This window comes from Xenopus tropicalis, chromosome 2, assembly GCF_000004195.4.
Source record: "Xenopus tropicalis strain Nigerian chromosome 2, UCB_Xtro_10.0, whole genome shotgun sequence".
Taxonomy (NCBI): domain Eukaryota; kingdom Metazoa; phylum Chordata; class Amphibia; order Anura; family Pipidae; genus Xenopus; species Xenopus tropicalis.
In genome coordinates this window covers 73,388,613-73,402,213 of record NC_030678.2, presented here as the reverse complement: position 1 = coordinate 73,402,213, position 13,601 = coordinate 73,388,613, and the positions used below count along the sequence as shown (strand labels likewise).

The window sequence follows — 13,601 nt, the reverse complement described above, 5'->3', positions numbered from 1 at the left end:
TGAACTTGTTTTTTAAGGTCTAAAAATGCCTTGCCCAGACCGGTGAAGGTAGAATGAGGTGCTTGCAAACAAATCAAAAGGGTTTACAGTCAGACACTCCATAGGGTTAAAACTCAAAAGCAAAAAAAAACCCAGATCCCTCTAGAACAGACCTGTCCAACTTCTGTGGTACAGAGGGCCAGAATTTTCCTGGCCTACATGGTGGAGGGTAGCTAATGGAAGCCAGATTTGACCACTCCCCTTTTTTAAAAACTGCACCTACTTCCAACCACACCCAAGTTATCACAAGACCTTTTAAGACCACACCCACATTAATGGTAGTGCAGCAAAAGCCCAAATGGTTGGTGCTCACTGCAGGTATATCCCCCTTCATTCATATGTGAAATAATTATATTATGACATACCCTTAAATCCATATGCCTCCTCCTCCCCTGTGGATAGCACAGCAACCCCCAGCATATAATTACACACCTTAGAGACCATTTAATGACTATTTCCAATTGCTAACAAACTCCCAGAACAAACCCCTGCCAGGTTTCACTCCCACAGGCAGCATAGGGCAGGCAGAGGATGGCACACACAGAGTATGCTGCCTGTGTGTGCCATACTCTGCCTGCCCTATGTTGCTTGTGTATGCCATACTCTGCCTGCCCTACTCTGCCTGTGTGCCATCCTCTGCCTGACCTATGCTGCCTGTGTGTGCCATACTCTGCCTGCCCTATGCTGCCTGTGTGCCATACTCTGCCTGCCCAACCCTGCCTGTGTGTTCCATCCTCTGCTTGGCCTATGCTGCCTGTGTGTGCCCTACTCTGCCTGCCCTATACTGCCTGCATGTACCCTACTCTGCCTGCCTTATGCTGCCTGTGTGTGCCATACCCTGCCTACCCTATGCTGCCTGTGTGTGCCAAACTCTGCCTGCCCTACCCTGCCTGTGTGTGCCAAACTCTGCCTGCCCTACCCTTCCTGTGTGTGCCAAACTCCGCCTGCCCTACCCTGCCTGTGTGTGCCCTACTCTGCCTGCCCTACCCTGCCTGTGTGTGCCATACACACAAGTAGCATAGGGCACTGTATCAGTGACAGAATACTGGCACTGCTCCTACAGTCTGTCTGAGGAGTAAACAGGTGAACAATTTGGGGGCCGTCTGAGCCTGAGGTTTGAACAATGCAGGCACTAAAAGGGCTGAACAACATATGGTCTTAAAAATGTGAACAGTAAAGGGGATTACATGTATAAACAATACAGGGGATAACAGTCTGAATCTGAGGTGTGAACTATGCAGGGGGCCTGTTAATCTCAGTACTGATACTATTTAAAGTTTACACAAAGGCAAGCAGTCACAGCAGCCAGACAGGTGGGGACCACAAAGAGGGGGTGGTCGCAGGCCGGATACGGCCCGCAGGCCAGCAGTGGGAAAGCACTCTAGTCCAATACTGCTTGATTCCACCAGATACTCTGTAGATACAATTTTGTTTTGTACACACAGCCTTCAAAACATTACTGGGGGCATTGCTATAGAGTAGGTATGCTAGCATGTTAGATTTATCACAGACATTGCAAACAAAATTGAAAACAACTGTAGTTTTATTTAATCTAGGTTAAATTTGCCATCACATCTGTATAAAATATACAGAAAAATAATTATATATTAATCTTTTAACAAACTGTTTATTTATTTTTGGCCTCTACTAGTAAAGATGTAGGTTCATGTATGTGAGCACATTTGTTTAAAGAAGAACTAAAGGCCAACAAAGAATTAGGTTGGAAATGCAACACCTTTGGGCTTTTGTACCAGCACAAGGCTACCAAAGCCCATTAGCCAAACAGATCAGAGTCATTGCATGGCAACTCAGATACCAGATAATTCTGCATCAGAATTGCCTAATAATCAGTCCTGTAGCATCAGCTTCTGTGACACATGTAACCACACTTTCTGTTAATGTTCTGATGATTTCCTGTGACGCCTATGATAGGCTTCTCAGCAGTAGACCAGAACTCACTGAACATGTGAAGTGTCGCTGACAAAAAAGTATGGCCTAACAAGATGGTGCACTCCTGTGGGTGACTTTAACGGCCTGGGACATTACTGTTATTGGGCTGCTGAGCCTCTGGGCTGCTACAAAAATTTCAGTATATATAATACATTTATGCTAATTTTGAAAAACTTGTTCAAACTCAAAAGGCGGCAGCATAACTATCAGGACGTAGGCTGCGAAGGATAAAGGAACAAATAAGCCCGTATCTATACATGCAGATTTCTGGGAGACATCATTAACTGAGATATGTGATGTTTTTTGCGAAAGTCTGAATAGGATTGTATAGCAGATATGCTTATTTAAATTCCAATAAAATCATCATTAGAACGAAAATGCATCACGTGAGTTGGATCCTACAAAAACTTCTTGAATTCAGCTGACTACCAAACAGGGCTGTGGAGTCAGAGTCAAGGAGTCGGAGGCAATTTTGGGTACCTGGAGTCGGAGTCGGCAAAAAATGAACCGACTCCGACTCCTACTAAATTTAAATGGGAATAAAAAAAAAAAATAAAGCAAGTTTAAATGTCCCAATTCACAAACAGTCATAATTAATTACTTCTCTGCTATAAGAATAAAGCCCAATGCACGCAGTGCATAAACGAACACGTTGAGTGACCATGAAGCATGCTTTTCATTGACTGTATGAATGTATAAAATACATTAGCATATTAAAAACAGAGGAGTCGGAAGTATCAGAAACTAAGGAGTCGAGAATTTATCTACCGACTCCACAGCCCTGCTACCAAACCAAATCATGCATTGAGCGCATCCCAAAAACACACATACAATCATGTGTTGAAATTACTTAATTCTAAGGTGGTCCAATGATAAATATAAAAGCTGAATAGGCCATGGTTGGTTGTACTGTGGCATGTGCTGTACCAATGGAATTACGCTGTTACCCGTCATGAATACGCAACATTACACAGAAGCTGAATATTACAACATACCTTGGAAATGTTGCGCCATTTGAGAAGATAACAAACAAGCCAAAACCACCAACATTTGAAATTCAGGGGCCTATGACAATGCGCTACCATTTTACATATTCTCTCCCCATACGTGACTACTCTCAACCTTCATTTTGTTATTATTAATGCATGCCAGTGGAATTAAAACGCATGTAAAGCATACGGTAGCAGTTAGAATCGAGGCTATTGCCTCTCATTCGAGTCCTGTGCATCAGTCGCTATTAGTATCCCTGTGCCCTACAAGTTCTTGTCCGGCCAAACAACATGAGCTTGTGTGCGGAGTGCCGCCAGGCCGGCCTAATGCTGCCCATATAAGACGTCAATGCGTCATTGCCCCATGGAATGCGGGCCGGAAAGTCACGTGGTTTGGATGATACACAAAGAGCACGCCGCGGCCCTGGGAAGGGCACATGTATGGCCCCCAAGCTCTCGCTTAGGTTGGATAAATCACCAGTTAAATCCGCCCATTTAATACATAAGCCCGCCCGCTCTGTCACGAAAGCCCGCCTTCCGCTCGCTCACTTTAGAACTTTCTAAGTCACCCTACGCCTTGAATCGCTGCTATCGAGCTAGAGATTGGGGTGAAACTGTCACAGCAGTAGGTGAGTCACCAAACTACAAAGTGGAGGAATAAACCCCTCGGTGCGTTTAGATTTCCTCACTTCTCACTGAGACGTCACGGTACAGGCCAAAGTCGAGCCCTTTTAAGCACAGGACCAATGAGAACGCAGCTTTGGAGCCGAGCCCTCTCCAAGGGAACCAATAGCCACCTCCTGTTGTTGATCGAGCCTCCTCCGGTCATGTGAGAGCTGGATGCCAGCATGGAAGGTAGGAGTCACTGCAGCGCCATGTGGGCCCGTGGCTGAGGCAGAGGGATCCCAGGATCAGTAGAGGTGAGGAGTTTTCACATGCCACGAACTGACTGCAAATGTGTACAGGCGGTGGGTGCATCCTGCGTGCGAGCTTCGCTGGGAAGGGGAGAGAGTATAACACTTGTACAATCATATCTTGTATATAACATAGGCGTGCACCGATGTGTAGGAATTAACTAACACGTGCAAGCACTGCCTATCGATTTCTATATGTGCTATTGCACGCAATGGATTTCCTTACTGTAGCAGGTCTCTCTATAGAAACATACACTCAACCCCTTATAACGATCATTCTTAATTAGCTAGCATATAACGGCATTAGTATCGAAATTGTATAATGCAGTGCAAAACGATCACTGAAGGGTCACAGCTGGCCCCAGGGCCCCTAGCAGAACATTGCTGTTAGAGATACACAAAAGTGCATGTGAGTGGGTGTGGCGCACTACCTGCATACCTCACACTAAGGAACTGGAAATTGAGGTTTCTCTTCTGACACTGAAGCTAGGCATGTGATTCATGTGTTCTTGTTCAGATGCTGGATGGGAATGCATACTGCTTTTATTATATCTATAAACTGAGAGCCCTTGGTCTTGACCACAGACTTGTAGCTTTACTTGTGATCCACTATGTGCTGTCACACTGCTGGGGGGGGGGGGGGGGTCACTGCTCACACTGAGCTTTTTTTAAACTTGTTAATGAACACCACTTGTCTTGTCTCTACAGTGAAGTAGGAAAGGGATCTTTAAGTGGAAAGAACAAATTATCTGAAGGCATAACTAAATATCAGGAGCTCCTTGTAAGACATTATTACATTTATTATACCAGTCCTGAATCAAAGGCACTCTTTACTGTTTTCAAATGCCAATAAAGTGTTTAAATATTATTATAAAACTGCAGGCCAGACTTTCAGCCCCACGAACTGTGCACATGTGTACAGCTTAGAGGCAACAAGATACTTGCATATCCAGTGGCATAGCTAGAGGTGAACTTGCCCTGTTGCCAAATTTGTACCAAGGCCCCACCTTTGCAGCGAATGCCCACCCTTCACTTCACCGCAGCACTTCTGGGTCCCTGGCAGATCTCCTGACACTTTGCATCAGGCTTCTTGTCAGGCGACGCTAGGGCACAGGCCCTGGTAACATGAAACCAATTGAATTCTTCTTTTCCCTCAAACACAGATAATTAACAGGTACAATGCACCTTCATATAATTATAGAGAAAAGTAAACCAGTTAGTAATACAGTTTTGTTTGTTTAAATAGGACACTATTAAAGCTTTTCAGGTAATGGGTTTCTGGTTGGTAGATCCTATACACACACATGTCCCTTTTTATACATAAAGCAGGTATGCTTCTAACTCACATGTCTTAAATTAAGATTGGATTTATTTACTAAACATTGTATTTTGTATAGGGACTGAAAGGTAGAACAATAAACTAGGTTTTATTTAAGACCTTGTCTTTTGCAAGAGGAGAGCGCAGTTGTCAGTCCAGTGCTGCTCTAAGAAATACAGCTATTGTTTCTAAGGTGTGCATGTCACATGTTTCTCCCTAAATACACAACTTGGACACACATGACTTTTTCTTTCCACTTTTCCAGGGTAGGCAAAAGAGATACCTGCCCAGCGCCCTGCCATCACTGTGCCCTAGGCAGGTGCATTTTCTGACTTACCCCAGTTCCACCCTAAGTACAGGTATAGGACCTGTTATCCAGAATGCTTGGGACCTTGGGTTTTCCAGATGAGGGAACTTTCCATAGTTTGAGTCTCCATACCTGAAGTCTTCTAAAAAGTCATTTAAACATTAACTAAACCTAATAGGTTTGTTTTACCTCCAATAAGGATTAATTATATCATAGTTGGGATCAAGTACAAGGTATTGTTTCATTATTACAGAGCAAAAGGAAATCATTTTTATTTGATTTAAAATAGAGTCTGTGGGATATGGCTTTCCATAATTTTAATCTCTTGGGATAATGGGTTTTGGATAATGGATTTCATACCTGTACCTTGTAAACAGCATAAATCCAAGTTTGTGGCAAAACAATCCTCATTCTTTAATGTTGAGATTCTTAATGCACAGTACCCCACATTTGAAAAACCCCATACCTGTAATATAAAAATTTTTCTGACATATTTATCTTGTACCTTTTAAAGAAGAAAAGGTAACCAGTGAAACTGCATTTTTTTGGCTTCTCTGATAATTTTTCCTAGTATTTATTGGCAGTAGCTGGTAAAACAGACCTTGGGGGTTCTTTTCTAGCAGAAGTGCTAAATTACCCTTAGCAACCATCTTAGCAGTTAGTTTTGATCAGTCTAATACAAGTTAGAATATTAAAGCAAATATCTGTTGCTATGGATAAACACATTTTAGTGCAGTTTTGAGTCTATGGGACATGTAGCAATCACCCAGCAATCAAAAGCCAAAATCTTATTGGTTGCTACAGGTTACTGCATGTGGGGAAACATTGTGTATTTTATTACACCATATTCTCCCACCCCAAAAAATGGGTCTAGGCAGGAAAAAGTGGAGCCAGGTGAGGAAAAACATTATAATTAAATAATTATGTGCCTCCCCCACTTCAGCTGCTATAATAGAACTTTTTTTTACAGTAGCCAATAGGCATGTGTGGTTTTGCAACTATCTTCCATAGTACTCGGTCCTACTGCCTTCTAAGAAGTGTTCTTTTACAAAAAGTGCTAGACTGCCAATAAAATATGCAGGCCCATGCACATGGCCAAAATGACCTGGAGAGAACATTGATTTTATATGGGGGTTTGTTTCTTAAATTAGTCTACTTGTGTTGTACTACTTAGATCAAAACATTTTGTTTTTTTATTTATGATTGCATTTGTCATAATGTATTCATAATTATGGAGCCTTTTAATAAAATAAAGTAAAAAAAAAAGTGTTTAATTGGAAGGCTATTTGAGTAGCTGGCTTGTTGGTCAATATTCATATTTTTAGGATATGCATTGCATTTTCTTACACAGAATCACAAAAGTGAGTTGGCACAAAAACCAGTGGCTCCCTAGCAAAATGTTGCTCACCAATTCTTTTAATCTTGCACCCAGTGGCCTCAAAGCAGGTGCTCATTTTTGAATTTCTGGCTTGGAGGCAAGTTTTGGAGGTGTAAAGACCATGTGTACTGCCAAACAGGGCCTCCTGTAGTCTGCTAGTAACCAATCACAGCCCAGTAGGGGCACCACTTAGAAGATTTTTTCATGCTTGCACTGCTGCCCAGCTTTCTTTATATTTAAATGTTGCTCACATTGTGGTCCCCTGGTATAATGTTTGTCTCACCACTTTGCATGTGTGTTTGTAATTTAATTCTACATTAAAGGAGAAGGAAAGGCAAAGTCACTTGGAGGTGCCAAAAAGTTAAGCACCCCCAAGTGACTTAAATCGTCTACCTTGTACCCCGGGCTGGTGCCCCTGTTAGGAGAAAAACAGCACCAGCCCGCGGAAGCTGCCAGCACTTCCTCTTTCCTGCTTCGCTCGCAAGTGTATGCGCAGTAGAGTGAAAAGCCAAACTTTAACAGAAAAGTCGGCTTTTCACTCTACTGCGCATGTGCTGACCACTGGCATTTGCCGGAAAACGAAGCAGGAAGGAGGAAACGCTTGCTACAGGTACCCCGGACTGGTGCTGTTTTCTCCTAACAGGGGCACCAGCCCGGAGTAGAAGGTAAGCGATTAAAGCCACTTGGGGGTGCCTAACATTTTGGCACCCCCAAGTGACTTTGCCTTTCCTTCTCCTTTTAAGGGACAAAATACCACAGTGGGTACACTATTTAATTTAATTAGATCTTATTCTGTCTACAGATTACTGACTTTATCCAGTCTGAAGATCTCCAGAAATCATTCTGCTTGAGGCGCCCCTCTCTTTGCTCTGCAGGGAGCAAGGTGTTCCTCTCCTCTACATAAAATGGTTTCCATCAGTTGCAGCAAACCTCTCCCTGGGGCTGATATTATTTCTAATGCTGCATCTCCATGTGACTTGACCATGGCAATTTCACAGTGGGAGGAGACACCAGTGCCCACAATAATGAAGACTAATGATTGCTCTTCTGCCAGCTCCCTGGATGAGCAGCTTAACAGCACTATTGCCTTTAAAAAAGATGAGTGTGATGATTTTCCTCAAGAAGGTGGTCTTCAGGAAGAAGTGGGAGGTATTATTTTCTCTCATTTGGTAAGGACTGTGGATGATACCAAGGAAACCACCCAGTCTGCACATCTAAAAGTCCCAGACTTTTCTGCTGCTTTCCCCCAGGAATTTTCTCCCACATTAGAGGAAATTGAAGAGTTTTTAAAGGACAACATGGATCTCATACGTGAGGAGCTGGGTGAAAATCAGGCAATTCCCTCTGGATGGCTTCAGAGCTGTAAGACAGGTGATCAGACGTCACCCACAAGTGAAATACTCTCGGGAGAGAAGTTGTCCACTCCAGTGACCCCAGAAGCTTCCACAAATTCACCTTCCTCAACTGGAACTATACCTGTTATCCTTCAGATTCAGCCAGTGCCTGGGACTTCCTCCCCAGCCCAAAGCTCATCTGGCACTGTGCGTGTGGCACAGCTGTTAATCAGTGTTCAGGGCCAGAGTCTGGCATTGGCACCCATGCCAGGACCTGCTTCACCTGGGGACCAGAAGTATGTGAGGATTGCTCCACTTCCAGTAGCTGTCCGACCCCTCACACTGGGAGGTGTGTTTGTTAGTGAGGGACAGCAAAGGACACAGAAGGGGGCAGCAGCTGTAATCAGGGTACACAAGTGTAGCCATCCTGGTTGTAACAAGATGTACACCAAGAGTTCACACCTTAAAGCACATTTCAGGAGGCATACAGGAGAAAAACCTTATGTGTGCACATGGCCTGATTGTGGCTGGAGGTAAGATATACAAGGCAAGAATTTGTTACTGGTCATTGATTGTAAGGCGCTGGGCAGATATTTCAATTTACAGTTAATGATAACATTTATTTACAGTAACATAGCATTCAGGACTACATCGGCATGCAAAGATTTTATGCCAAATGATATGCTACAAGGCTGCCAATACAACTGGCCAATCTGATTTACCATTTCCACTATACACATAATACAGCGAAATGGGTAAGCTTGGACAAAAGGGGCCAGATGCTAGATACATTTTAATATAAGTGAAGTAGCTCAGTCACTTTATGTATCCAGTAATAGGAGTGTTATGGGTAAAATTACCATACCTCCTTATTGCAAAAGTTCTGTTGAGTGCAAGGATAAAGATTCAACACAGTGCAGTAGTGAATATGCCTCTATATATAAAGGAAAGATAACAGGCAAACTGTAAATGGATTTTTATAAAAGTTTTGCAGATTCTGTATTTTCTTTCTGGTTCTATATCTGTAATGGGGAAGTTTACTTTTTCATGTTTTCTTGGCTTTAATTTGCATTGTTACTAAATTTGTCCTTCTTCCTCTGCTATTTTCCATCCTCCAGCTAAAGACATTTTCTAATTACTGGGGGCCAGGAGAGCTGAAGGGCAAAAAGTGAAAGCATCCAAAGACTGATTGCAAAATGGCACATTACATGATTTTCTAGTCTACCTTAAAGAAAACTGTAAAAAAAAAATCTATCGTTCTGAATATTGTTGCCTTTGCTAGATTAAATGCAGTAGTTGCTTGGTGGGGTTATGTCCTGTTGAATTGATCTGTTCCTGGTAGAACACACCCAGAGGTATAAGAACAGTATATTATTATTGTTTCTTTGTTATTGTCCACATGGAGCATTGGTTACAGGTTACAGTGGCATTGTTTCTTTCTTTATATATACATGCTATTTTTCTAAAGGGAAATTATTATTGCTCACCGATACAATTTGAAAAGATTTCCACAGCAACGTTCAGACCTAAGAGCAAACAAACGATTGTTACACAAACATGCAAATGTATAGTCCTGAAAAAGCCAAGGAGGTGCAAGTGTTTAGCAGTTGCTCCAGTTCACCTAGGTTACTAATAGTAAGGGTATTATTATGATGCTGATGGTGTTATGATTCTGCCAACGCTCATATGGTATTTTTATTCTATTATAACAGCATGGAATTTTGCCATTGATTAACTACAGTATGGGATCTGTTATCTGGAAACCCATTATCCAGAAAGCTCTAAATTACAGCATTGCCATGTCCCATTGACTCAATAATAATTCACATTTTTAAAAAATGATTTTCTTTTTCACTGTAATAATAATACTTGATCCTAACTAATATATAATGAATCCTTACTAGAGGCAAAACAATCCTATTGGGTTTAGTCAATGTTTAAATGAATTTTTAGTAGACTTACAGCATGGAGAGCCAAATTATCCTGAAAACCCCAGGTCCCGAGCATTCCGGATAACAGGTCCCATACCTGTAGTATCACTGGAGAAATAGCTGCATGCAGTGTTCTCTTGGTAATCTTATCTCACTCTAATCACCTTTCTTGCTACAACTTGGTTGCAACAATACAGAAACACTGCACAGCATTTTTTTTCTGCATTAAGTCTGAAATTTGTTCTAGATTGTAACTGAGCTATCATAAATCCATGCTAATGGCAAATAAAATCTTTTGGATCTATTAATGTTACATTTTTTAGACTTTTTCTAGAAAACACCAAATTCTAAGTATACCTGTAGTACAGACTACAGATGGGATAATATTTTTAACTATCTACAAGCAGTAAGCATGTATTTTGGCATGTGTGCTTATGGCTTATTCTTGTAAATATGATATTGCACCTCAAACTTTTGGAAACTGCTAATGATACATAAACTGAAATAACCACACTGCCATATAGATTTTTAAAAAATGGTGAGTGTGTTAAATTTTTTTACTTTCTTTTAGGTTTTCTCGCTCTGATGAGCTGTCCAGACATAAGAGGTCCCATTCTGGAGTGAAGCCCTATCAGTGTGTAGTTTGTGACAAGAAATTTGCTCGCAGTGACCATTTGTCGAAGCACATGAAGATTCATCGCGGCCAGAGGGTTGGTGGAACGCGGATACCCCGTGCTAGCACTTAACTTCTTTCCCTTTCCCAGTAATTTTAAATGGACACTGTGAAAATATGGTCTTTCCCAAATACAAGTCCTAGGTCCTCCAGGTGATAAGGGAATGTGGAAGCAGGCTTTTGGTTACAGTCTGTTTAACCTCTTCGGCACCATCTTGGCACCAAATGGAGACATTTTGCTCAACTGATTTTTTTTTTTTGCAAATTTCTCACAAAGCTGTGTTGAGGTGGCTTAATATGAATCCCTGTGGATCTAAACCTACCTCTTCTGACTGACTGTTACATGCAACAACTTGGGCACACCAAAACTCTGACCTCTACTATAAACAATAGAGAGTCCATTCGCACCATCCTGTTGAGTTAATAATGTCCATTGGCTGAGGATATTGGATTTATATTGTCAGGTTTGTTGTCCTATAAAACTTTTCTGTCCTGGTTCCTAAAATGTCACACTTAGTTCTTAAATTTTATTTGACGGATGCACTTCTCTTAAAAGTCTCTAAGCATTTTAATTATATAAATAAGTGTAATAATTCCTGCATCCTGTCTGCCTTAAGTTACTCATACACACATGTATTATGGACTGCATACAGGATTCAGTTTGGAATTCAGTTCAATTGTAGCACTTCTATTCAGATTTGAATCCTTAGTGGTCAGCTGAAGCCTAATATCAGTTGGCTTTAAAAACAATGGACGGCTGAAGGGGACAACATCTCTTTTATTTATAGATAATTTGTTTTTCTTGATTTTACTCAAACTTGAATTAGTATTTGGTTTCCTATTTAACCATATAACTATAACTGTTTCAGTGTATGTGTACCAATACACATATTATACCTTAATTTTCCTATTTTGCCCCAGACATACACAAACCTATCCACTGACACTGAGAAAGCATAGCAGGTTTTATGTTATAGTGATGGCTCCAGCTATGAATTAAAGCAACATTTTAAATATGAGCTCTTTGAGATGAGTAAAGTTTGCCACAATATGGGCACCCAAATACAAAATATGCATTGATTAAGAATTTATGTTAGGTTACACAGTTTTTTCTAAAAGCAAACAAGTATGTGTGTGGGTATGTATGTGTGTGTGTATGTATGTGTGTGTGTAGGTATGTGTGTATGTATATATATATATATATATATATATATATATATATATATATATATATATATATATATATATATATATATATATATATATATATATAGAAAATAATCATCTGTGGCCAGCACACCCTTCAATGTTTCATCAAAAAAAAATTTTTTTTTTTCAAAAAAAAATTTTTTTTTAATCAATTTTTTTTATTGCAGATATATTGTTAAAACCAATGTTTCGGTCCTTGTTAGGACCTTTCTCAAGGTCCTAACAAGGACCGAAACGTTGGTTTTAACAATATATCTGCAATAAAAAATTTTTTGATGAAACATTGAAGGGTGTGCTGGCCACAGATGATTATTTTCTATGCATACATAATTTTGGCTAGCACCCCGCAGAATATTGAGCCTTGGAGTGCGGACACCATTTGGATTGATATATATATATATATATATATACCTTTTCTGCACCTTGCAATGTTCAGCAGCATCTTTTTAATAAAAAGTGCAGGCAGGGCAACCATGGCAGGGGTTGGATAAGTAGAATCTTGACAGGTGCCTGGTCCATATGGAGGCTTCAACAGCCAAAAGGGTGGGGTTTGCAGGAAATAGGGAATGGGTGTAATGGGGCATTGTCAGGCAGGTATATTGGGGGGCTGTATGTATGATACAGCAGCACAAGTCACAGGCTTCAAATGGCAATCTGGGTATACTGCAAAATGCCACAGGAGTTTATTATACATTGTGGGGCTATTAGGGCCAGATTGTTAGATAGTAAAGTGTTTGTTGAATCTCATCTCAGTTGAGGTTGCATGGGGCTATTGACATGAAATTTACACCAGATGTTGGTAACAACCCAAGTAATCCACACATACAAAGCAATCAAAACAAATAAGTAAATTAAGTTATATGTAGTAAAGTGAAATGACACAGGGAATAAGTATTGAACTTCCTTACTGAAATGTATTTCATACTTTAATAGAAAAGCCTTTGTTGGTAATGACAGCTTCAAGGTGCCTCCTGTATGGGGAAACTAGTTGCATGCATGGCTCAGCTGTGATTTTGGCCCATTTTTCCACACAAATCTGAATGGTTCTGGGGCCCTCTTCTGTGAACTTTGATCTTCAGTTCTTATATCATAGATTTTCAATTGGATTCAAGATGGGTGACTGACTGGGCCATTCTAGCACCTATTTATTATTATTTATTATTTTCTTTCTCTGAAACCAATTGAGAGTTTTCCTTGGGTGTGTTTGGGATCATTGTCTTTGCTGAAGTGTCCACCCTCCTTTCGTCTTCAGCATCCTGGTAGATGGCAGCAGATTCTTATCAATAATGTCCTGGTACATTTCTCTATTCATCCTTCCTTCAATTATATGAAGTCTGCCGGTACCATATGCTGAAAAGCAGGCCCACACCATGGTGTTCCCACCTCCAAACTTCACTGTTGGTAAGGTGTTTTTGGGGTGATGTGCAGAGCCATTTATCCTTTAAACATGGTATGTGCAATCCAAAGAGTTCAATTTTTTTTTTAATTAAATGTCTTTATTTGAAATAACAGTGGAAAAGGATACATTCATTTTAGAACTTAAAGTATTTTTCAGTAAA

At 40.8% G+C, this 13,601-nt stretch overlaps 1 protein-coding gene across 1 annotated transcript; it reads left to right on the top strand.

Moving 5' to 3' along the window:
- The first annotated feature begins 3,396 nt into the window (after positions 1-3,396).
- Positions 3,397-11,852, top strand: klf15.2 (Kruppel-like factor 15, gene 2). The gene is made up of 3 exons (XM_002933002.5): positions 3,397-3,898; positions 7,698-8,762; positions 10,732-11,852. Exons 2-3 carry the CDS (start codon positions 7,801-7,803, stop codon positions 10,904-10,906), a joined length of 1,137 nt encoding a protein of 378 aa, XP_002933048.2. The 5' UTR covers positions 3,397-3,898; positions 7,698-7,800; the 3' UTR covers positions 10,907-11,852.
- The last annotated feature ends 1,749 nt before the right edge of the window (positions 11,853-13,601 follow it).

Bases quoted from the DNA above. Each gene is read 5' to 3' on its own strand.
- klf15.2 (XM_002933002.5), top strand. From the start codon at position 7,801: ATGGTTTCCATCAGTTGCAGCAAACCTCTCCCTGGGGCTGATATTATT. The intron at 8,763-10,731 runs GTAAGATATACA...ACTTTCTTTTAG, and splicing joins TGGCCTGATTGTGGCTGGAG to GTTTTCTCGCTCTGATGAGC.